Source organism: Carassius carassius, chromosome 4 (genome assembly GCF_963082965.1).
Source record: "Carassius carassius chromosome 4, fCarCar2.1, whole genome shotgun sequence".
Lineage (NCBI taxonomy): Eukaryota > Metazoa > Chordata > Actinopteri > Cypriniformes > Cyprinidae > Carassius > Carassius carassius.
This window is the reverse complement of record NC_081758.1, coordinates 38035872-38062623: the sequence shown is the minus strand read 5'-3', so window position 1 is coordinate 38062623 and position 26752 is coordinate 38035872. Positions and strand designations below refer to the sequence as shown.

At 38.2% G+C, this 26752-nt stretch overlaps 2 protein-coding genes across 2 annotated transcripts; both read left to right on the top strand.

The window, feature by feature from the left end:
• Positions 1-7119: 7119 nt before the first annotated feature.
• On the top strand, positions 7120-8670 carry LOC132131428 (C-C motif chemokine 13-like). The gene is made up of 4 exons (XM_059543448.1): positions 7120-7370; positions 7678-7798; positions 8041-8154; positions 8353-8670. The coding sequence occupies exons 1-3, from the start codon at positions 7277-7279 to the stop codon at positions 8144-8146; spliced, it is 321 nt and encodes a 106-aa protein (XP_059399431.1). The 5' UTR covers positions 7120-7276; the 3' UTR covers positions 8147-8154; positions 8353-8670.
• Positions 8671-9861: 1191 nt separating this feature from the next.
• LOC132131419 (monocyte chemotactic protein 1B-like) lies at positions 9862-11642 on the top strand. The gene is made up of 4 exons (XM_059543438.1): positions 9862-10037; positions 10450-10573; positions 10776-10896; positions 11363-11642. The coding sequence occupies exons 1-4, from the start codon at positions 9962-9964 to the stop codon at positions 11390-11392; spliced, it is 351 nt and encodes a 116-aa protein (XP_059399421.1). The 5' UTR covers positions 9862-9961; the 3' UTR covers positions 11393-11642.
• The last annotated feature ends 15110 nt before the right edge of the window (positions 11643-26752 follow it).

Below are 26752 nucleotides of genomic sequence, written 5' to 3'. Positions count from 1 at the left end.
TTTGCACACACGCAGCCCACTGGTTCGCTACATCAGAAAGTTTATCAATAATGAGGAAAATCTGGCTCTGATCTTCAGTGGCACAAGACAGATTCTCAGATCTTTCTTTACTGCACATAGAGAACGATTTGACTGAAAAATATCAGAAGAGAAGAGATAGAGAAAAGAAATACAGTGGCATCTACAGTTGCGGGTATACAGCTGTACCATGAGGAGATTTGCCCCGCAAACATTTTACAGTTACTATAGGCCTGTATGTCCAATGTTTTGTTGACTGAGCCAGCCATGCCATTAATTATGAATTTATCAGTCTTTTGCATGCAAAAGTCAAATTCTGCTTATTAATATTATGCCAAATATAAGCAGAAGATCAAGCTATATGCACTTTCATGAGATCGGGTCAGCCTACAACAATTAATTTATTGGTTATTTTACAAATTGGAATAAAATGAATTCATGACAATGTTTTACATTCAAGCTACCCATGAAATTTAAAGTGAAAAGTACTTTAAAAGCATCCGGAAAGCAATAAAGTAATATTTAAAGCTGTTTTTAAAGCATTTGCTGCATGGATAAAAAAATAGGCTAATAAATAATTCACATATCAGACAAAAATTGCGTTGCAGCAAGTCCTGTAAATTTTAAGGTATTCAGAAAAGAGAAACATACAATTATAGGACCAAGTTTTACATATATGCCATTATAATTTTTGCTTTTTTTTACTGTATAGAATTATAAAATAAAATGCAAATCATAATTGGGCCTGTTTTAGGCTTTTCCTTTTTTATATTTAAGACATTCATCAATTATGGTAATAAAAAAAATGATTCACCAACTCCTCATTGGATGTGCCCTCTAGAGAGAAATACACGGATTACATAATGAAATAGTTTCTATATTTTCATTATTTCGATTTAAATAATTAATTTAAAGCTAAATTCTATATCTGTGAGAAAGTTCGCTGAGTTTAGGTTCATCATTGTGAAGTGCTCCTGTTCAAGACTGAGACAGCAGAAAGTTTTTTTTCTCTTCTTCTTTATTTTATAAAAGCACAAGGTTTTGTAGATATTGTGAGTGCACAAATACAACTAAACCCTTTATAGTATAGAATGATGTATTACTCTTACCTTTTTGAGCAAAAATGACTGCATATTTTAAGTTGTTTCCACTGTTAGAAAAACATGCAAGTGATCACGCTGGCTCCTCCTTGTCCTGCAGAGTGCACTTCAAAGTCAAAGATTAATTTACTTTCAATTCTTCCACATCTACAGCACAGGTGCTGGTCATATATTTAGAATATCATAAAACAAATATTTATTTCACTAATTCCATTCAAAAGGTGAAACTTGTATATTATATTCACTCATTACACACAGACTGATATATTTCAAATGTTTATTGTATAATTTATTGTATAATAAAACTAATATAATAAATAATAAATATAATAATAAAACTAATATAATAATAAAACCCAAATTCAGTATCTCAGAAAATTAGAATATAACTTAAGACCAATACAAATAAAGGATTTTTAGAAATCTTGGCCTACTAAAAAGTATGAAAATGAAAAGTATGTGCATGTACATCACTCAATACTTAGTTGGGGCTCCTTTTGCCTGAATAACTGCAGCAATGCGGCGTGGCATGGAGTTGATCAGTCTGTGGCACTGCTCAGGTGTTATGAGAGCCCAGGTTGCTCTGATTGTGGCCTTCAGCTCTTCGGCATTGTTGGGTCTTGCATATCACATCTTCCTCTTCACAATACCCCATAGATTTTCTATGGGGTTAAGGTCAGGCAGGTTTGCTGGCCAATTAAGAACAGGGATACCATGGTCCTTAAACCAGGTACTGGTAGCATTGGCACTGTGTGCAGGTGCCAAGTCCTGTTGGAAAATGAAATCTGGATCTCCATAAAGTTGGTCAGCAGCAGGAAGCATCAAGTGCTCTAAAACCTCCTGGTATACAGCTTCGTTGACCTTGGACCCTAGAAAACTCAGTGGACCAACACCAGCAGATGACATGGCACAGCAAACCATCACTGACTGTGGAAACTTTACACTGGACCTCAAGCAACGTGGATTGTGTGCCTCTCCTCTCTTCCTCCAGACTCTGGGAGCCTGATTTCCAAAGGAAATGCAAAATTTACTTTCATCAGAGAACATAACTGTGGACCACTCAGCAGCAGTACAGTCCTTTTTGAAGCGAGACACTTCTGATGCTGTCTGCTGTTCTTTAAATAAACTGACTGAAGAGGGAGTTGAATGAGGTGGTGAGCAGACCAATGCTGCACAAAGTGACTTGAGCAGGTCACAGTTTGTTAGTGGGTGGGGATAGTGGAAGGACCTGGGGATGTAGGAGCTTCCTGACAGCCTGATGAATGAAGCTGTCCTTCAGTCTGCTGGTCCTGGCCTGGAACTGTGCACATTGCAGGTGCCACTCGTCAGGATGCTCTTGATGGTGGCTCCACAGAAGGTGCACATGATGGGGGCCAGGGCTCTGGCTCTTCTTAGCTTGCAGAGGAAGTAGAGATGCTGCTGTGCTTTCTTGGGCAGTGCTGCGCTGTTGTCAGTTCAGGAGAGGTCCTCTGTGATGTGCACACCCAGGAACTTTGTGCTACTCATAGTCACACTAGTAATCTAGTTAGAGTGCACTCTACTGAAGTCAACAACAATTTCCTTCATCTTCTTTACATTCAGAGAGAGATTGTTGTCACTGCACTGACCCGGCCAGGCGGCTCACCTTGCTCCTGTAGTTTTTCTCATCTCTGTTGCTAATGAGACTCACTACAGTTGTGTCATCCACATAATTAATGAAGAGGTTGGAGTTGTGTGACGGTGTGCAGTTGTGTGTCAGCAGATTGAAGAGGAGGGGACTCAGCAGCACACATCCTTGGGGGTCCCCAGTGTTCAGTGTGATGGTGCTGGATGTGTGCTGAGTGGACATGGTGGCAATGGCATCGGCATCGGTCGAGCGGTTGGACCGATATGCAAACTGGAAGGGGGGGGGGGCAGACTTGATATGGTGCATAACTAGCCGTTCAAAGCACTTCATGAGAATAGGAGTAAGTGCAACTGGATGGTAGTCACTGAAGCTGGATGGACGGCTTCTTCGGGACTGGAATGATGCTGGAAGCTTTGAAGCATGTTGGGACAACAGTCTGACTTAGTGAAATGTAAAAAAAAATGTCTGTGAAGACATCAGTGAGTTCCACTACACAGTCTCTCAGTCTTTTCAGGACCCGGAGCTTTGCGTGCATGGATCCTGCAGAGGGATCTCCTCAAGCTGTCTGGGGACAGTGTCATCATCTGGTCACGGTAAGAGGGTGCGTCTTCTGTGCAGCGATGCTGTTTTGTGCCTCAAACTGGGCACAAAACAGCTAATAGGAGTACTGTCTATTAGCCTCTCTGATGACGCGGGATAGGTTAGCCCTAGCTGTTCTCAGGCCCACCTCATCTCCAGCTCTGAATGCAGCATTCCGCATCTTCAGGAGACCTCCCTTGTCATCCACGGCTTCTGGTTGGCCCAGACAGTGATGGTCTTTGTGACTGTTGCATCATCAGTACACTTGGTTATGTAGGCAGTGACAGTCTCTGAGTACTCTTGGAGGTCTGTAGTGTTACTGTATGTGGCAGCCTGCTTAAACATTCCAGTCAGTGGTGTCAAAACAGTCTCGAAGTGCCTCTGCCGACCCTTCCAGCCAAAATTATATTTTGTTTGTTTGGTGTGGCGACTTTAACAAGTGGTCTGTATGCAGGCATCAGCATGACAGTAATGTGGTCTGAGGCACCAAGGTGGTGGAGGGGAAGGGCCTTCTCTGAGCTCATCTCTGTGTGGTGTAAACAAAGTCCAGAGTGTTGTTTCCCCATGTTTGAAAGTTTATGTGTTGGTGTATTTTCGGGAACACATTCTTTAAGTCTGCATGGTTGAAATCCCCAGCTAAGATGAGAAAAGCATCAGGGTGGGCTGTCTGCTGCTCACTATTGTGCTGGTTTAGTTCATTTAGTGCCTCGCTCCTGTTGCTCTTGTTGCTTCCTCTCTGCGCAAACGATTAGATATGTGTAAGGTTAAACATTTAAACTAACATTGTAATATGCTTGAACTGTTTTTAAAGATTTTATTTGCACACGGACCCACACTGCACCAGCGCACCAACTACGAGGAAGCCGAGCACCGAGCACCGAGCACCGAGCACCGAGCACCAAACCGCCTCACATCGACGCCATTTCACCACCCAACCCTTAATAAAATCCACCATTCGGGGAACTTACCTTCATCCTCGAGTCGTGTCCTTCTTCACCCCGCCATAACATCATTCATCTGTGAGCATGATCTTGATATATGTATTTTACCATTTTGTTGAGTTTAAAACATGTGACACATTCGTTCTGCTATCACTGATCATTTGGTCCCCCATAAAAAAAAAAGAAAAAAGATAATTGCCTTCAGGCGTACCTGGTCATCGACACTATTTGGAAAAAGAGGAAGCTTTTCTGTGATAGGTATGCTTTTTATTTATTTATTTATTTATTTATTTAATGTATTTTAATGTTGAATAAATGTTATATAAATATATGAAATGTAGAACATTTAAAAAAGTGTTTGTGGCTCGTCTGCCAGTGCCCCCCCACCCACCCAAGCATTAAAGTGAAACTCCACCTATGAGTACAATGCGCCAACACTACACACACTACACTATTTATATTTATATACACTACACTTTTTATCCAACACACATACTTAGCGTACACGTAAATCTTTTGCACATAATATACATGTACATACATGGAACACACTACACTACTTATATTTATATTTATATACACATACACTTATTTATCCAACACACATACTTAGCGTACACGTAAATCTTTTGCACATAATATACATGTACATACATGGAACACACTATACTACTTATATTTATATTTATATACACATACACTTATTTATCCAAACACACATACTTAGCGTACAGTTAAAATTTTTCCACATAATATACATGTACATACATAAATGCTCATTTTAATATACCTGCCATACATTGTCAATTTGTATATTGTCAATCCTTACCCACCTATTTGTATTTTTTTGTATTTTTTATTCCTTATTGTGTTTTTTGTTCTGTCGCTGTTATGTTGCACTGCGGAGCTCTGTCACGAAAACAAATTCCTCGTATGTGTGAACATACCTGGCAATAAAGCTCATTCTGATTCTGATTCTGATTCTGATTCAATATTTGTTCTATTATGTTTCATGAATGAGGCCCTTTTAACTGTTTTCTCACGCATGTGCTTTACATTAAGATATGATGCCATTAGGGCAAAAACTGTAACCTCCAAGTGCAAATCACTGTTCACCTGTAAGATGCATGGTTTGCAATAGCTATTATTTAAAAGAATAAAGAAAAATAGAGATGCAAATAAGTGATTGTAGCATAGTTATATGAAGTACATTCCTCTGCATAAAAAAAAAATTAAAAAATTTTACATTTTAAATTTGGACCAAGTCAAAATTTTATTAATATTTAGCCTGTAATGGTGCATATTTTTAGGTAGATGAGTCAATGTAATTCCACTCAGTATTGATGGCTTCAAACAAATAGGAGTTAAAAAAAATATCTCCCAGTTAGTTGGAGTTTATGTGAGACCAAATATTCTTATATGGTTCAAATCTGGACTCTGACCAGGCCAAAACACAAGCCTGATGGACTTGTTTTAAAACCACGTCTTGTTTATCTTTGCAGCATTGGCAGGAGCATTTTCTTGTTGAAAAATAACATCTGATTGTTTCTCTTTAGACAATAAATTTTCAATTGTTATAAGCCAGCTATTCTGCAGTATTCTTTTATCCAAAGCATTATTTGACTTTTGTGGTAGGTGCATTCAGATCTTCAAAGACACCGCTCTGTTTCTTCACCATGCAACTTTGTGTTTTATTGTGATGCATGTCTTTGATAGTTTGTTAATGATAGTGTGTTTTGCTTAATTCTTAATTGATCAAATGCTTTTGCTAATTTTTTACCCTTAACCTATGAATAAATCCATTAAAAGATTATATAGAAGTATAAGGAATTGAAAATCTTATGATGCAGATGTGTTTTTATTTTTATTTTATTTTATTTTTTAGGTTTACAATAAAAACTCTATAGCAAGTTTTTTGTTCATTCTAACATGAATATGATTGACATGAATAGACTATTGGCATGAATAGACTGTTGTTTTTGGAAAGCTACAATAAATAAGAGCGGGAAAAGATAACATAGTGCCAAGTTATGCTTTTTCAAAAAAGAAACTGAGTTGTGCATAAATGGTTGGAGGGCTGTGCTTCTGAAAATTACCCAAATAAAAATATCTTTACAATAGTTATGCTCTTGGTGTTGTTATGTGCTTCACGGAAAAGCACACACCCTTGAATCTGTGCCAAGCTTTCTGATACCAAATGTCATTCAAACTATTCATTAGTTTGTCATCAAGGTAATGACTTGTGTTGAACAGGAAAGTTTGGAAAGGTCTAGAATAGATTATCCACATTATTTCTGTCTCCGCTAAAGAGATTAATTTTGGGAAATTAATTTTGTCCATCAGTCAAGTGGGTTTAAACAGTTTTTTAAGAAATATACATTTTAAAAATATGCTGAATTGAAATACAATGGGGTCCAAAATGTTGAGCCCATTGAAAATCTGGGATTAAAAAATATAAAATTTGATTTAAAAATAAGCAGAATGTTTTGGCATATGAATCATTATAGATAAAATGATGACTAGATAAATATACAGATAATTCTGTCTATATAGGAATATGCAAAAAACGAAGAAATTGATTTTTTTTTCAGTTCGCTCAAATTGCTAAACTGAAAATTATAATTTTTCTGTAAAATGTGAAAAAAAACTTGTAATCTAGCAGCAGAAATCAGATAAAATCATTTTAATAGTTTCTTTAGAGAAAAACGACAGTTGTGTGCATCAAACTGTATGCAATTTTTAGAAAGACGTAAATATTTCTCGGAGAGTTTAGCAGAATATGTGTGTCCTGTTTATGAGCTGTGATATTAATGATCAGGTCATGCACCCCTGCAGACAATTCTACGGGAATAGCGGGGAGAAAAGCCAGTAAAGAATGTGGGAATGATAAATAGTTTTGAAACTGATGCATTTACAAGATAGGGGTGGAGCAAGTACGGTAAGTCTTAGTGTGAAAGTGAAAGCTTGCTCATTTTTTGTGTATAAATACCTGCTCCTGATACCTGCATTTCACACCTGTGCACAATTGTCTGATGAGCTTGCAGCGACCAAACACAAAGACAAGAATGCAGACCACAACAGTAACTCTCCTGGTCATTACTGCAGTCCTCTGGGGCAACATAGAAGGTAAGAAAAAACTCATGGCATACATCTTGCAGCTTCTCAGAAGAATCCTGCAGAATTTCAAACTGAAACTTTTTCTGTATTGAGAATTGGCTGCAGCTCAGATTGATTAAAGAAAGAAAGAGAAATGCTCTGCTTTTTCTTTGCTGGCTTGCTTTTCTCAAAGATTCAGTTATAATGTGGGAGCAAGTTCCCGTAAGTCCATAAATGCCCAGGAACAGGCCAAGTTTTGTTCTTGCATGGGGTCAAATGTGTATAGTAGAGGAGTTTCCTGTGAGAAGTGTTGCTTATGCTGTCCTTTCACTCTTAGCTTTTTCAGACACAGCTGTGGACTGCTGTCTGACTACCAAGGACACTCGCATTCCAATACAGATTGTTGCATCCTACTTTCACCAAACCACAGAGAGTGGCTGTCCCATTCCAGCTACTGTGTAAGTATCCATTTATGGTTTCATGAAAAAACCTCTGACATCCATCAAATACAAATGGTTCTTTATACTGTTAAAAGGATCTTTAGATTAGTAAAGCCCCTCCTATTTAAAAAAAGTATTCTTTTTAAGAACTATTCACTGAAAGGTTCTTTATGGCAACCGCCATAATAAAATAATTTTAACTTCATTGATTCTGATATAGGGTTATGTTAATGCATGTTTCCTTCTTTCTGTCCCTATAGATTCATCACAAAAAAAGACAAGAAGCTGTGCGCTCCACCAGAGAAAAACTCCTGGATTTCCAGGATCATCACACACTTAGACAAGAAGAAAAATACTCCTCAGTAGGAACACAGGTATATATATATATATATATATATATATAAAAACTTCCCCACTTCAAGCTTTTAGTTCTGCTCTCATTTTTCATCTCATAGACATCTTCAAGGCCAAATCAGACAATAAGCAGAAGTTGTGTAGTTCTGCTTCCTTGAAACCTTTTTCTGGCTAATGATAACAAAAACTGAATCTGGTTTTGTTTTCCTGCTTAACAGATGGAAGGCGTACATGATGACACTCTGCACTGAGCAACACTGAACTAGACTGGAAATGACTACACTTAATCAGTAACTGTCAAAGTGAATTTTACAAAGTAATTTGTGAATCACGCAGATATAGGGAATGCATGATGGCCGAACTTTGTAAATGGTAAAAGCGAATATGCTATTTGTATATATTTGACTGTACTGTTTTACTGTAGCAATTATGAGTCTCACATTTGCATGAATTATCCTGTGAGCTGTGACTGTATTTTTAGCATACTTTGTGTGACTGGAATTTTTTAAGAATGTGAATAAATTTGCTTTGTTAAATCTCCCGTGCACTGAAATTATTTAATCTAAACTTTAGTTTATAAAGCAAATCACACATAACCTGCATGGATAAAAAGACATCTCTAATGCTCATCAAGGTTGCATTTATTTGGTCAATAAAATTTAGTACGAACATTAATTTTGTGTAATATGATTAGTATTTGAAATAACTGTCGTCTATATGAATATATATTTTAAAATGCAATTTATTGTGATGCAAAGCTACATTTTCAGCATCATTACTCCAGTCATCAGTGTGTCATGATCCTTCAGAAATCATTATATAATGCTTAAAACAAAATTAATATTATTATTACTGAAAACAGTTGTGCTGCTTAATATTTTTTGGAAATGTGATACAATTTTGTGAGTTTTCTTTGATGAATAGAAAGCTTAAAGGAACAGCATTTATTTGAAATAAAACCTTTTTTAATGTCAATTCTGATGATTGCCATATAAAATTTTCATGCACAAGCTTGCTCTTGCCCTCAGATGTTTGTGATGTCAAACGCTTGAGATAAGTTGATGATGGTCATTGACAAGCGGCACATGTGCAAAAGGTGTGTGCAACCTGAAATTGCATGGGAATTTCCTGACTTCTTCAAATTCACAATGGCAGTGCTGAATAGAAAGGCATATTTAAAACAATAATACTTTTAGATTTGCTCTCCATTCCCTAAGTGCTACACATTTAAGCATTTAATCAAACAATATATCCCAGCCATTAAGCCAGTCTATCATTAAAGACATCAGACAGAACTTATAAACTTCTGCTTCTACATTCAAACCCAACAGAATTTACTGTTTGCTTTCCAATCACACACACAGACACACACACACACACACACAGTTGAATTCCCAGCTATGTATTGACAAGAATCATGAAGTCGATCTAACAGTTTGTCAGGTTTATCTGAATTGCTTCTTCAGTCATAGCGAAACATCTGCCAGTCTGGTGCCTTTGATTGAGAAAGTATGTGAAAGTTTCTATGTGGGTTTAGGCAGAGAAGAGAAAAAGAGCAAGGAACAGATACAAAGAATACATTGTGCCGTAAATTTGTCCCTCCTTTTGTCCAGGCCACAACCTCTCTTTCAGCCTTTGCAGCCTTTGACTTTGTTTTTTTACAGGACAGGGGAGGGACTATGCGTAAAAATGAAACTTAAGATTGTCCTATAAAGCAGGGTAGTGATGAAGCAGTGAGAGGAGAGGGTTAGAGAAGTGACAGATATCTTCCAGCTGCTTCAGCAGGACAAACGTGACACTTGTTCGACCATCTCATCTCCGGTTGCCATGGCCTCAGCCCTCATATCTGCCATGAGTCTGATTCTCTGTGCGTTGGCATTCATTCTCTGCAGCAGTCCAGCAGGTAAGTCATGTTTTCTTCCTACATCTTCATCTTTATGTGCTTTATGAATGCATGGAGGATGTGATTTATTTGTTCATTTATTTGTTCAGTTATTTCACTTATATGATAGAAGGTCATAGTTAGTAATCAGAGAAAAAAAATCCCATCCATTTTTCAGAATGTAAAAATGCAAATATATAAATATATTTATACATCATATTTTTAAAGCAAATTAATGTAATTTAATATAACAACTAATGGTATAAAATTAAATATAAATATTGACACTTGATTTACACTTGACTGTGCTTTTCTTACAAACTGAGATGTCTCTAGGGACAGACACAGGTGGTGCTAAACACTTGTTTTCTTGTTCTTCCATCTCTTGTCTCTCATCATTTTTTAATTTCTCTTTTGTCTCAATCTCTCTCAGAGGCTCAAGCAGACTTAGCATTGGACTGTTGCCTGACGGTTAGCCATAAAATCATCCCTAAACAAGTCCTCCTCACTTACCGGAAGCAGCTGAGAGTTGACGGCTGCCCCCGAGATGCTGTTGTGTAAGTATATTTTTCAAATGAAACGATTGGACTGGGACATGTGTGGGAGCCTTGGAGTGAATGAAACCATTTATGAGCACATTTTCAAACAAAGCAGATGCGAAAGGGCATATTTAATGGGAAATTTCATTGTGCTTAGCATACAATGCTAGGATTGTCTACTCTTTTGTCAAATAATGTGCAAAAATCTACTATCTTTCAGATTCACGACCAGGAAAGGACTGAAACTTTGTGCCCCATCTGCAGAAAAGGAGCAGTGGGTTAAAGAGACAATGAAGTTTCTGGACACTAGGTTTAAGAAGTGCAAAGAAAACAAATTTAATGTATGTAATTCAACGTAGTTTTGTTTCCTCAGTCATGATTATTATCTAATGACATAAAGCTGGTTGCACAACAAGTACATCATTGTTATTGCAGGAGCCCTGCTGCAGGTCACTTTCTCTTTTCTGGTTTTCATCTGACTCATGACAGTGTTTATATATAGTAGATCACAATTTGTATGTTATGGTCTTACTCATGCAAAACCACAAACTATTCATCTGTAAAACCACAAGCCAAAACATCCTCCTATGGCAAGCTTAAACCGACCACCAACACTGAAGACTGAGTCAGACTGTGCTGCATGTTGCATTATACATGAAGCATGTGCAGAAAACTGTATTTAAAAAAATAATGATGTATTTAAATAAAAGAAGCATTATATCAGTTGAATTCAAGTCAAGTAAAAGTGTAACATCTCTTTATAAGCAGGCTTTAACTAACGGTTTTCTCTGTGTTCTTTTATTTCAGGATAAACGCTGTCATGGCCTGAAGAATTGAGTGAACACACACATAAATATATGCATTAAATGGCAGCTGAAGTAGCTCACTTCTAACAGTTTCTGTAATACATTTAGGTTCTTCCTCTTTCAGCATTTTCATTGTTGTTTGATCTTCCCATATTTGCTGTTGTGTGAACATATTATTCCTTTTTTTGTGTCTGTGTGTGTGTGTGTGTATATTCTATTCTGATATAATCATTGTGGTGGTTGTGTTTCTTTATGTGAATAAATCTGTTGAAAAAAACACAAATGTTGGTGGGATTGCATTCTTCAAAGTCCTGATTTCATACACATAAACACACATTCATCTAAACAGGCATCTCTCCCAAAGCCTAAAACACAACTTTGATGATTGAAAACGGCAAAAAAATTATTATTTATATAGTCTTTTTGTGAATAATCTTTCATTTTTTGTGCATCTAGGTCAGAAAGTCATGAATGTGAGCCTATTTATTTAAAAGGGAACTTTTTATTGGGTCCTTAAAGTGAATTCCAATCATTAAACCTAACCTAAATTACAAATTTTGGCTTTTGGAAGCCCATGAAGACATGATTTAGTGTCTGCATTAAGGTTTTGCTTCTCCTTTTGAGATTCTGTCTGATTTTATTTCCTCAAAGCCACAGCTGCGAGTGGCACTAATGAGCTGATCAATTCAGTTTAGTGCCAACACGAAAAAGAGGATGCCACACATTATCACACGGTTATCATCCTCTCACATCATTTTTCAGTTTATATGCATAATTATTATGCTCTTAAATGACGGAATTATCTGTAATGTTGGTAAGTGAGATTTGTGCGAGAAAACAGTCCGTGAGCATCACAAAACAAAATCTGGATAACTGCTAGCAAGCATCTTGTTGCCATAGAGAAACTTGGATGTACAAGCACATATACATTAACGATGTGAATTTAGCATGTATTAATAACTTAATGAGTATTTATATAAAAACTCATGGTCTAAACGCAACAATAATGTACATCTACAGTCAGTATGGGATAGTTATATGAATGTATGATTATTTCAGTGTTTTCGGTCTGCGTTTATTATGGCATCAGGTCAGAGAATATCGTCCTTTCTGGTTGGAAACGTGTCTGGCGTTTCCTTCAGCCTCAGTGCTGTTTCATCGTCAAATGCAACAGGTAGATAATTTCTAAAAACATCTCGATGCTATAATAACTGCATTTAAACTGCTATCTAGTGTGCTGCCTTCCTAGACGGCATTTTTGGGCATCAAAGTTGTGTTTACAGACTCAGAAGTGCTGTTTTGGTGTCATGTTCAGAAATAATTTATTGTGCGTAATTGAAATCCTTTGAGACTCTTTGTCTTTTTCTCATTAATCATAATTATTCCAGTTCATAACTTTTGGCCATGCTTTGCATTAGTTTACATGTTATTGCACTGTGTAATTATGTAGATTTACAGTTTTTAAGTTAGCAGACACTTTTCGAAACTGTATAAAAGTGTAATATGTGAATGCTGGAATGTTTGGACTTGACATTGTGAACTTCTTCAGGTAGCATCATCCCGTCATCACCCTGTATGCACAGTGGAATCTTTCATATGAATTACTTATGCAGCGGTAACGGCAGGTTTGTGTACTATGGAGGGGCAAATATGTCTTATTAAATCTCTGTCTTCATTCTTATTAGAAGTTAGTTCGAATCAGCAACATTGAAATGTGAGCAACATGGAAAGAATTTACAGCAGTAAACAAGCATCTACACAATAAACAGTTACTCTGTAAAGCCCCGGTTGAAATGACAGGAAAATAAAATCTGTGTTAATAACCTTTATTCCATACAACCTGTGTGTAATTAAGCAGGGTGTGATCACCTACACATCACATTTTTGTGCATGACTGAAATTCCCCTACTGCTTTGCCTTATCAGGATATTGGTCTCTGCAGAGATTTTTATGAGCTCCAGCCACTGATATAGATCAGTGGCTCCAGCACTTGCAGGGCTTTAGTGGTTTTTATGGGTTAACTTGGCAAAATGAGAAATTACTTTCCTTTCTATTTCACCTCAGCACAGGTATTTTTTTTACTCGAGTTTGCAAAAAAGTTGCTTTAGATTTCATGAGAGCATTCAGACAGACAGTAATCAAAAGTAATCAGTACCATAGGTCCTTTTTTTCTGGGGATTTCCACTGATGTGATATGACACTTTCTTGTAAGCTGCTGTGGAAAGAAAGTGTCTTCTAAGAACATACATGACTTTTCCAAAATGTAGGGTCAGTAAGGTCAAAGATGCATTAAGTTGTTCAAAAGGGATAGTAAAGACAATTATAATGTTATATATGGTTTCTATTTTAATCAAATTCTGTTCTTTTGAATTATCCATTAATCAAAGTGTCCTGAAAAAAAGTTGCACAGTTTACACAATTGATAATTATAATACATGAACAGAAAAATCAGCATATGAAGGATCATTTGACACAGAAGACATTTTTAAATGGTTATATTAAATTTTAATAGTATTTTACAATATTACTGTGTTTTTGATTAAATAAATGCAGCTTTGGTCAGCAGAAGAGGCTGAAGAAAAATCTTACCAGCTTCAGACTTTTTAACTGTGGTGTAAAATGTATTGTACATTTTCCACAGTTCTTACACGATACACTTAAACAGACTAGAAGTATGAATATATTTAATATCTTGTCATGCAAGATATTTAATGAGACGGTTTTATTATAACATCCACAAGACAGGATAATAATATTGTTCATAATACTTTAAATGTTTAGCAAAATTGTAATATTGTAATTTTTGCTTCGGCTCATAGTGTGTAATGGATTTGTTTTTTTAAACCTGTATGTTAATATCTATTGCTCACGAAAACTAGATTTCATCATAATTCATCCGGCTGACTTCTTCAGTAACATGATGGGAATATCCCTGACATTCAAGTTAGACAACCTGCAGTGACATACCACTAGAATAGAAGTGCTTTGTATTGTGATTATTAAGGGAATTGCCTACAGTAGAATCCTGACCAGAAGGAGTGGCTCAACTGAATTTTACCACTTGGAGTGTTTCTCATCACACTAAATGATGTGCGGTAATGTTTTGTTGAAACATTCTTCCTGAGGCTTTCCAAAACACAGCCCAAGTCCTCAGGAATGCAACATCTAAACCTAAAAACGAATTAAGCCCAAAATTAATTTCACACTTAATTTCTGTACTGACACCAAACATTTAAACGGCTGTATGTGTTCTTAGAAGACACTCCATTACTGCAGCCACTTACCAGAAAGTCCCATCTGAACAGAAATAGCACATATGGTACTGTTTACTTTTGATTACTGTCTGTCTGAATGCTCAAAAAAACAGCATTTATTTGAAATAGAATTCTTTTGCAACATTATAAATGTCTTTACTTTTGATGCATCCTTGCTGAATAAAGGAAAACCAGGCTTGCCTTACTGGAATATTGCACTGCTGAATGTCATTATATTCTCTCTTTTGAATACCAATATATCAAAGTGGCATCCTGGTGTGACAGTGTCTCAACTGCAGTCTGCAGCTGTGTGAGAATGAAACATCTGTCCCTGCCTGCTGCTTGAAACCACTGTCTCCGGGAGACTCTCCCTCACTCATTATACAGACTCAGATTTATGCCAAGATTGTCCTCAACAAACACCCGTCTGGTTAATGTCTCTTTACATGTTACTGAATTCCTATGGCTCTGTGGTAGAGCAATGTGTTAGAAGCACGGAAGGTCATGGGTTCAATTCAGAGGAGCACACATACTGATAAAAAAAAAATATATAGCCTGAATGCACTGTAAGTCACTTTGGATAAAAGCGTCTGATAAATGTAAAATGAAATGTACCATGAAATACAGTAGTTAATGAGTATTTATTCCTTTCACTCAAACATTCACATTTACATTTATTCATTTAGCAGAAGTTACTTAGAAATGAGGAACATTACAAGCAGTAGAGTATTGCTTTAGCCAGTACAAGGTCATGGGTTCAGTTTCCAGGGAATGCATGAACTGGTCATGAATATTCCTTGTATGCAATGTAATTCGCTTTGATATAATAATTTATAGCATTTATAGCGATAGTATAGCACTATACTGTTTCATAGTGTTGTCATTTATAAATTGAATACCTTAATGCTTTTAGACAATATATAATAATGTATTTGTGTGTGTGTGTGTGTGTGTGTGTGTGTGTGTGTGTGTGTGTGTGTGTGTGTGTGTGTGTTTTGTCATTCCCAGCCAAGTTTTTGCGCCTCTCGGCCACAACCCATGTGATGTTTCCCCAGGCGAGTGTGACATATGGTGCAGTTGAGACTAGGTAATAATTAAAGCATACACAGCTGAACATCTGTTTGTAATATATCAATCCTTTTCATTGGCAATCTCATGTTTAGTCTTTGCTAAGCCCCAGTGGTCAGTTAACAATTAAGCTAATCGTCAGTCCTACTTAAGTAAAGTGTAACAGAAAAAAATTACTTGCAATTAGGGCTGCAACAATCTATTATTTTTTATAATCCATTAATCTAACAATGATTAGAATGATTGATTTGATTGATTGATTGATTTGCTGACTAATCAGAAGACATTTATTGATTATTTAGCTTTTGAAATTAGTTAAAATATTGAGTTATACATATTCTTCCAGAACCTCAGATTCAGGAGGAACAGTGTGGTTTTCGTCCAGGCCGTGGAACACTGGACCAGCTCTATACCCTCTACAGGGTGCTGGAGGGTTCATGGGAGTTTGCCCAACCAGGTCACATGTGTTTTGTGGATTTGGAGAAGGCATTCGACTGTGTCCCTCGCGGCGGCCTGTGGAGGGTGCTCCGGGAGTATGGGGTCCGGGGCCCTTTGCTAAGGGCTATCCGGTCCCTGTACAACCGGAGCAGGAGCTTGGTTCGTATTGCCAGCAGTAAGTCAGACTTGTTCCCGGTGCGTGTTGGACTCCGGCAGGGCTGCCCTTTGTCGCCGGTTCTGTTCATGATTTTTATGGACAGAATTTCTAGGCGCAGCTAGGGGCCGGAGGGGGTCAGGTTTGGTGACAACACGATTTCGTCTCTGCTCTTTGCGGATGATGTTGTCGTGTTGGCCTCATCAAGCCAGGACCTTCAGCATGCACTGGGACAGTTTACAGCCGAGTGTGAAGCGGCTGGGATGAGAATCAGCACCTCCAAATCCGAGGCCATGGTCCTCAGTCGGAAAAGGGTGGCTTGCCCTCTTCAGGTTGGTGGAGAGTTCCTGCCTCAAGTGGAGGAGTTTAAGTATCTTGGGGTCTTGTTCACGAGTGAGGGAAGGATGGAACGGGAGATTGACAGAGGGATCGGTGCAGCTTCTGCAGTAATGCGGTCGATGTACCGGTCTGTCGTGGTGAAGAAAGAGCTGAGCCGCAAGGCGAAGCTCTCGATTTACCGGTCAATCTACGTTCCTACTCTCACCTATGGTCATGAGCTTTGGGTCATGACCGAAAGGACAAGATCCCGGATACAGGCGGCCGAAATGAGCTTTCTCCGCAGGGTGGCTGGGCGATCCCTTAGAGATAGGGTGAGAAGCTCAGTCACCCGGGAGGAGCTCAGAGTAGAGCCGCTGCTCCTCCACATCGAGAGGGGTCAGCTGAGGTGGCTCGGGCATCTATTCCGGATGCCTCCTGGACGCCTTCCCGGGAAGGTGTTCCGGGCGCGTCCCACTGGGAGGAGACCACGGGGAAGACCTAGGACACGCTGGAGAGACTATGTCTCCCGGCTGGCCTGGGAACGCCTCGGTGTCCCCCCAGAAGAGCTGGAGGAAGTGTCTAGGGAGAGGGAAGTCTGGGTTTCTCTGCTTAGACTGCTGCCCCCGCGACCCGGCCCCGGATAAGCGGTAGAAGATGGATGGATATTCTTCCAAATAAATTAATCACTTCAGCCTTTGTAAGTCATGTTATGTAATTACATTTCTACAATTAATTTATACAAATAAATATATTTGGCACACAAAATGAGATGGCAGAGAAACTCTCTTATTCATCATTTAATTAGCTATATGAAAAAGTAGCTGAATGACAGCACTCTGCCTAAAATCTTCTTGTAATTCATATGGATAAGAACCAAATAAAGGCTAAGTGATAAGACGTTTTATTTTTATTAACATAATCTCTGAAATAATCTCTCACAGTCCTGAGCTAGATCAAGCTTTGATCTCTGCAAACCAAACTATAACTTTAATGAAATATTTTTTCCCCACTAATGAAAAGATTTTATTGCTTGATTTAAGACTATTTTACTGCTTGATTTAAGACTATCTGTTGCATGAAGTACGATACTATATAAATATTCGTGACGTGACTGGACTTTACTAAACGACTGAGCTACAGAGCTCATGCAAACATCCACATCGCTGTAATCAGATGCGTTTTAAACTGCTGCTTTCCCACCACTGTCAGTTTTGATGTTTTTATTCTGTTATTGAGAGGAAACGTGCAGTATATATTTAGCCTACATATTCATCCAAACATAGCTCAGCAGCCTCAGCTTTGCCAATATTTGTAGACAATTTTTTATTATCGACGTTTTATTATCGTTTCAGCCCTACTTGCAATGTCACAATTCATTCCAGCCCTCATCAGAATAATATCCAACTTGTTTTTACCATTTTACGTGCACATTTTACAGAAAATCATGCTGTTCATGGGAATCTCTGATTCATTTCTACATATGGGATGTTTGTGAAGCTTGTCTGAGCGGGAAACATTAACAAAGGGGATGCAAGGTTAAGGTTATTTATGAGTGTAAATTTTCTCTTTTCAGGACTGTACTCAAGAAGTTCTGGGGTTGTTTGCGACTCCTGGACCTTTTGGTGGAAGTTTCAGTCCTGTTCCAGAGTATCATTGCTCAGCTCAATCCTCTGAAAAAGACCCTGATTGGTTCTCCTTCCCCTGTGTCACCTCTGCCTTGGACAACAAACCCTTTCTGGGACTTTTCTACAATGGCGGGACAGTGTAAGGAGAGGAAGTGCTTATGTCCTCTATAAGGTTTCAGTTTTGTTTATGTCTAACTTCTTGTATTATTAGACTCTAAACTGTTCAGAAGTTTGTGGTTGGTAAGAAGGAAGTCCCTGCTCACCAAGGCTGTATTTATTTGATCAAAATGAATTAATATTGTGAAATGTTATTATAATTTAAAATAACGATGTTCTATTTTCCATTAAAAAATTTGTGATGCAAAGTTACATTTTCAGCATCATTATCAGCATCCAGTCTTCAGTGTCACAAGATCCTTAATACTGATTTATGCTGATTTAGTACTCAAGAAACATTTCTTGTAATTAATCAGGGTTCTCTGATGAAAACACAGTTCTCAAGAACAGAATTAATTTGAAATAGAAACCTATATTTAATTCACCTTTATTGCATAAAAGTACTTAGTGACCCTGATCCTTTAACCAGTAGTTAAATATTTAGTGATTTTTCTAAATTTGCATGTTTTTTTGCAGCTCTCCAAAGCCCATTCCATCATTCCAAGCTCTGCAGATGACAGCTCCTGTACCTCCCATTAACTACCGCCAGGGGGATCCAATATTCACCAAAGATGACTAATACTTCACCATCCCACAGGTTAGAGACAGTACATTGTTAGTGCATGTATCAGTTTATATGAGTGTGCACATTCATGCATGTGGTATGAATAGTAATCCCATTTCTGTTTTGAGCAGAACTCTGGACTGGGTCAGTGTGTGGAAAATGCTCCAGTGACATTTTTGGAAAACTCTCAGTGCGTGGGGAGGCTACAGTCCTGCCCATCACCTTCTGATGACCTGAGAGCAGGGACGAGCACAGACATTTTGAGGGGCAGGGGCTCAAGTGAAATAAAGGGCACTTCTCATAATTAGTTTTTTTTTTTTTTAAACAAAAAAGTATATATATATATATATATATATATATATATATATATATATATATATATATATATATATATTAACGCAACTCTGACTTCCTTTAAAAAAAAATAATTAAAAGTTAATTAATTTTATCTTCCTCAAACTCACGCAATTGTTTCATTTTCAAAAGATGTCTACAAAATAATCAGTTCACAGAAACCATGGTCTCCTTAGTATTCACTAGGTTTATAGAGCAGCAAAGGAAACCATTCCACAATGTGCATGTTTTGAAAACATTTTCTATGCTACTAGTTTCAAGTATATATGAAGAGTTCAGATGCAAAAGCCTCTAAGTGCCATCTGAAATTTTCTTATGAGCTTTTTTTTTCAAGCTCGTATTTAAGTTCAGTAATTTAACTTAAATGACAATTAATAGGTAATTTTCATTGCCAGTAATGTAAAATAAGTGAACATAAACATACAAGCTTGATAAAAATGATCATTATTGAAGGAAATTTCAGATGGCACTTAGAGGATTTTTCATCTGAACTCTTCATATTTAGAATAACCTAAATAACTGCATCAAACAGAGGGGCGTGTTTTACTAATAATTTGTTTATTTTTGCACAAGGCACTACATCGTTTTAATTATTTTGGTGTTATCAGAATACATAACACTTTAAAATTAAACTTACCAAAATAATTGAGTAAAAATTCAATAAAAGCCAATGTCATGTATGTATTTGTGGTGGTATGGAATACTATTTTATAAAGGTTTCGAGGAAATAAAAAAAGTTAAATTACTTAAATAGTTCATATATAAATATTGTTATTTTTAAAGTTTAATGTTAACTTATTTCTACTCAGTTTTATTTATTAATGTACCAGATGCAGTTACTCAGATTTACTAAATTTTTTAGAGTGTATCCTCCATCTGTTTGCATCTGTAGATTTCTTCTAAATTCACCAATTTAGATTTCTAAATTTCAGGGGGAAAGACTCTTGATGTAAGTCAATAACTGGGGACGTTCTGTATGCAAATTAGGCGCCGACTAGTTAAAATGCGCACATTTGCATCTAATTGACAGGGAAATGCAGGTAAATAGGATAAAGAAAATAACTAAAGCATATCACCTGGTGGTGATATATGCTTATTTTATTAACTTATTTTATTACATGGCTTGGTTGAATTCCAATGTAGAATGCGGTCTGTTATAACCAACAGACCGCTGTGCGGAGTATAACAGACCGTTGCCATGAAAAACAGAGCGTTGCTATGTGTAAATGTCGCAGATATTTTTTACCTTTGAAAGGTTTTTGGATTGTTTGTTTGTGTTGTGAAAGTGTAGAAAGATGAATGAAAGTTAAGTAACAGCTTATAGGAAAATTGCAGGATTTATTTTATTTGTTCAAAATATTACTGTCATAAATCCTCGTAATTTTGGTGGCAGTGTAAATGTTATGATATTTTTTACCTTTGAAAGGTTTTTGGTTTGTTTGTTTGTTTTGTTTTATAAATTTTGTGGTAATACTTGTGTGAAAATTGTATTGATCTACATGATAGTTTGGTAATAGTGACACCCCAGGGGGGAAAAGGAGTAATATAAGACGTATTGGTCATGTGATTTTATATTTTGCGTGCTCACCGGAAAAGGAAAAAGAAAAAAGATAAGAGAGAAACACGAGGTGTCGCACACAAATCGAAAGAGGTAAAATAGAAAGAGTGTTCGAGCAAAATTGTCTACTAATGTCTCCTGAGTCCAGATTGGAAAGCACACGGTATGTTTGTATGCATTTTGGTTATTGTTTATTTATAATTTGATGTACTGTGTACAATGATTTCAGTTTTCAGTTTCGAGTGATGTCATGGTAGAATCACTTCAACAAATTTGATTTTAATTTTGGTTTATTTTTCAGTTTTTTCACGGTGTCCATTCAATTTTTGTGATATTGAATATCATGATTCCTGAAAGGAAGACATTAAAAGATTGAAGGCATCAGTTGAAGCGTGATTTTTCTGGTCTGGAAAAAACATTCAGGAGCCGTTATAGTGAAAAAACGTCTGTTTACGTTCCCCTGGACGAGTGCAAGAGTTCATCGTGGAAAAGGAAAGATTGCCAGACCTCGATGTGAAGAGCATAGTCCAGTCGACTTCGGTGGAAAACTGCAGCTGTTGGGTAAAGTGAGGACGCCGCCATTCTACGCGATTTCGTCGCATTGAAACTATTGCATTTCGCGTGACTGCATTCCTTGCCGTGTGGAAGGGCAACGCAAGACAATAGTGCTGCAGTGACGAAAGACAGCCACAAGGCGGCAACGTTGCGATGTTTTTGGACAATTCAGCTTTCAATAAGAGTTGCTACCTTTGGATTTGCAGGTCAGACTGTATCTTTTTAGCTTGAATTTTCATTTCTTGGTTGAATAACATTTATTCAAGTTAAAATAGTTAGCAAATGATTTTAACAAATGTTTGCTTTTCATACCTTTCAAGTTAAATTGATAGTGTGTAACTTGTTTAAAAATTGACATTGTGCTATTTTCTCATGGATGGAATTACAGCTTGTTAGCAGGGTAAAGCTGAATAATAGTGTAGTTTAAAGCAAGTTACCAACATGGATCAAGATAGATCAGAGAGCTGTGTCTTAGACCAAGTGATTCAAGCTCTTGAAGAAGAAAAAGCACAATTAGAGGGGAAATTAGAAACTGAGATTGATGCCATTGACAGAGAAAAATATGAAGAACGCTTAGCTGAAATTAATGCAGATCTGGAAGTTAATAAGACTAAATTCCAGGAGTCACCATCACGAGTTGAGCAGGCAGTTAGACGATCAGAAAGAGAAAGGCGTCCAACTGAAAAAATGCTTGAGTTGAGACATGACGAATTAGCAAGAAGAGAACAGAAGTTTATGCTCACGTACTTAAACTTCAAAGCTGAAGCTCAGTTTATCAGATCCAAGCTTAAAGAAGAGTGCTCTAAAACCGGGTTAGATGATATGATGGTGACATCAGAGAAACGTGAAGCAGAGTTAAAACAAATATATGAGAGTATTCGTGCACTGAACGTCCCATCTCAAGATATAAGGAGGAGAATGGATAGCTGCACTTCAGTTACTAGTGAAATAACTGCACTACTGAAAGGACGTTGCGCAGAAGTTGGCATAAAGGAGTTTGATGCTGAAGCTGTAAAAGAAACACTCACTCAGTTACTGCAAAGAGATGACGCCAGGTCAATTTATGGTTCAACTGTGTCGAGAGCTGAAAGAGATAGTCAACATGGAAGTAGTATGTCAATAAAAAGAGCAGAAGCAGCGGCACGCTTAGCTGCAAAACGTGCTGAACTAAAGAGAGAACAAGAAATATCAGCTCAAAGAAAAGAGGTACTAGCTCAACAAGAGAAGTTAAAAATGCTGGAAGAGCAAAGAGATCTTGAAGTAATGGAAGCTGAATATATCGTGTATGCAGAAGAGGAATCAAGATTAAATGCTGAAATAGAAGATTCTAAAGAAAAAAGCACTATGCCTTCAAGTCAACTGCCACTGCACCACAATAACCCTTCTTGCATCAAGAAAGAAACTTTAGCTCAACCTTGCACTGAAAATGAGCTAGAGACCAAAGTAGATGAGGTCTTGTTAGTGAAAGCACTAAAAGAATCCTTGGCAATGACTAAACTTCCAGCTCCAGAGCCATTCACGTTTACGGGTGACCCACTCAAGTTCACAGAATGGCGAACCTGCTTTAAAGCTTTGATTGAAACAAACTGTACAAGCCCAGCATATCGGTTGTTCTATCTGAAAAGGTACATAAGTGGAGATGCGCTTAGTGTACTAGAGGGAACATTTTATAGGAGTGATGAGGATGCATACACACAAGCTTGGGATGCCCTGAACAAACGTTATGGACACCCCTTTGTAGTTCAAAGAGCGTTCAGAGCAAAGCTTAATAACTGGCCAAAACTTGGACCCAAAAAATCACTGAAACTAAGGGAGTTTAGTGATTTCCTCATCTCTTGCAAAAATGCAATGCCTCATGTACATGGTTTGAGGGTTTTGGACGATTGCGAAGAAAACCAGAAATTGCTTCAGAAACTTCCTGACTGGATAACAACTCGCTGGAATAGGTATGTCACTAAAGCACTAGATGAAGAGAAGCCATACCCAAGCTTCACTGATTTTTCTGACTTTGTGGCAGAGGAGGCACGCATTGCATGTAATCCTGTTTCCTCTCTACTTGCTTTAAAACATGCAGATGAAAGGCCTGGAAAGGAGCAGAAACGTCTCAAGGCCAGTGCTCTGGCACAAAATGTTAAACCCATTGCAAAGAGTGCATTGGAAAGAGAGAAAGGCACTAAACTAAACCCTTCTGTCACTCAAGATAAGAGACAAATAGAATGTGTCTGTTGTCAGCAAAATCATTTTATATACAAATGTGAAAGGTTTGCGGAAATGCCTCTTGAGGAGAAGAAAAGGTTTGTTATGAACAACAAGATGTGCTTTGGTTGTCTCAGAGTTGGCCATGTCTCCAAAAACTGTAGAAAACGAGCTACTTGCAACATCTGCAAGCAGAGTCACCCCTCTCCACTTCATGAAGAACGCTCTCAAGGAGGAAAGCCAGAAGTGTTACCTGATGAAAGGGTTTCAACTAGCTTATGCAGTGTGGAGATCGATAAAGGTAATCACACTTCGATGATAGTTCCAGTTTGGCTCTCTTGTGCAACTAAGAACAGCACAGAAATTCTAGCTTATGCATTACTGGACACACAGAGCAGTAATACATTTATCAGTCAGGACATCTGTGACAAACTGCAAGCAAAGACAGAACCTGTGAAATTAAAGCTGTCCACAATGACTGATAGAGCTTCAATAGAGAATTGTCAGAGAGCAGTTGGACTAAGAGTGAGAGGTTATAGTCTGCAAGAGTACATCGAGTTGCCACCCGTATACACTTGAGAATACATTCCCTTGGAACGAGATAGCATTCCTACTTGCAAGAAGGCTCAGAGATGGATTCACTTGCTCAGTGTTGCAGATAAGATGCCAGAGTTGTTGAATTGTCCTGTAGGGCTTCTCATTGGCTTTGATTGTCCAAGAGCTCTAAAGCCAACCCAAGTGATATCAGGGAAGGATCATGAACCATATGCAGTCAAGACAGACTTAGGCTGGAGTGTAGTGGGATCCATAACACCCCATGGTTGCTCTAGAAAAGTAGCGGGGTTCTGTCATCGCATTTCTGTGAAGGAACTCCCAGCAATCACACCTGCTTCAGTAATCAGGACATTAGAAGCAGATTTTCGAGATACAGACTCAAGGGAAAAAACAATATCTCAGGAGGACATTCAATTTCTTCAACAGTTGGATGAAACGACTCAACACAACAAAGAAGGACATGTGGAAATGCCCTTGCCATTCAGAGAACGTCCTCAATTACCGAACAATAAGTAACTGGCTACGGTTCGTTTGAAGCATTTGAAAAGAAAATTGGAGCGAAATCCCAAGTTCAGAGAAGACTATGTGAGATTTATGGATGGTGTCTTTGGAGATGGTGATGCCGAAGAAGCAGATTACACACCGAAAGAAGGCAACGCCTGGTACATTCCGCACCATGGGGTGTATCATCCCAGAAAGCCAGAAAAAATAAGAGTGGTATTTGACTGTTCAGCCAAATTTGAAGGTACATCTCTAAATGACCACTTACTCACAGGCCCAGACTTAACAAATGCTCTTACTGGAGTGTTGTGCAGATTTCGTGAGCATCAGATTGCAATTGTTTGTGATGTGGAAAAGATGTTCCACCGCTTTCATGTCAGTCCAGAAGATCGTGATTTCCTGAGATTCCTATGGTGGGAAAAGGGGAACACCGAAAGGGAACCCAAGGAATACCGCATGCGAGTACATATTTTTGGAGCTGCATCCTCTCCAGGTTGTGCGAACTACGGCATGAAATATCTTGCCAGCAAATATGAGAGGGACTACCCACTAGCAGCGAGCTTCATTCGCAAAAATTTATATGTGGATGATGGACTTGTAAGCGTTGATTCCATTGAGAAGGCCAACAAGTTGGTTAGTGAAGCGCAGGAAGCCTTGGCCAAGGGAAACTTGCGTTTACACAAGTTTGTGTCCAATAGCAGAGAAGTCTTGAGTGCAATTCCAGAGAGCGAACGTGCCAGTGTTGTGAAGGATGTAGGTCTGAACTACAATGAACTTCCAATGCAGAGTGTGCTGGGAGTAAAGTGGAACATAGAGACGGATACATTCTCATTCAAAGTTGACCTTAATGAAAAGGCTGCCACTCGGCGAGGAATTCTGTCAGTAGTTGCAAGTGTGTACGACCCATTAGGTTTTCTTGCTCCATATATTTTGACTGGGAAGAAAGTGCTCCAGGAGATGTGCAAACGAGGGGTAGGATGGGATGAACCTCTTCCTTCTGATCTCAAGCCAAAGTGGGATACATGGATCCATGACTTGGAGAACCTCCAAAAGATCAAAATACCAAGATGCTTCATTCCTGAAAATATGGGAAGAATCCAGAAAATAGAGCTGCATCACTTTTCAGATGCCAGCAGTGAGGGATATGGGCAGTGTTCATACATCAGGATTATTGCTGATGAACAAGTACATTGTGCACTGGTCATGGGTAAGGCCAGAGTAGCTCCTACTAAGCTTTTCAGCATACCACGCCTTGAGCTGACCGCAGCCACAGTTTCTGCAGCAGTAAGTCATGTTCTTAAGGAAGAGCTTGATCTGAAGGTAAATGAGGAGTTTTTCTGGACAGATTCCCAGGTAGTGCTAGGGTATATCAAGAACGAAGCCCGGCACTTTCATGTTTTTGTGGCTAATCGTGTGCAGAAGATGAGAGACTCTACAGATCCAAGACAATGGTTCTATGTGGAAACAAGTCAGAATCCTGCAGACTGTGCGTCTAGGGGTCTCAAGGTGGCAGACCTGATTGACTCAAGTTGGTTGATGGGTCCCAAATTCTTATGGGAACAAGAGATTAGCACTCATGAAAAATCCCCAGTGCTTCTTGTAGGTGACCCTGAGGTAAAGGTCCTGAAAACAGATGCCTGTATAAGAGGTAGCTTCCTTGAAAGACTCTCAAGATTCTCAGATTGGAAGAACAACGTATGGCTGACCTTCCAGCTGACCGAGTGGAACCCTCACCTCCATTCTCGTATTCTGGTATTGACTGTTTTGGCCCCTTCTACACAAAACAAGGTCGGAAGGAATTTAAGAGGTATGGACTGTTGTTTACGTGCTTGAGCTCCAGGGCTGTACATTTAGAGATGCTAGAAGATCTTTCCACAGTGTCATTTCTAAATGCCTTAAGATGTTTCATAGCAATCAGAGGAGCTGTGCGACAGATCAGATCCGACCAAGGCACGAATTTCGTGGGGGCTAAGAATGAGCTGGAGAAAGGTTTGAAAGATCTGGACCAAGAGAGGATATCTACATATCTTGCAAGCAAACAATGTGATTTCCTTATGAATGTTCCTGAAGCAAGCCACATGGGAGGTGTGTGGG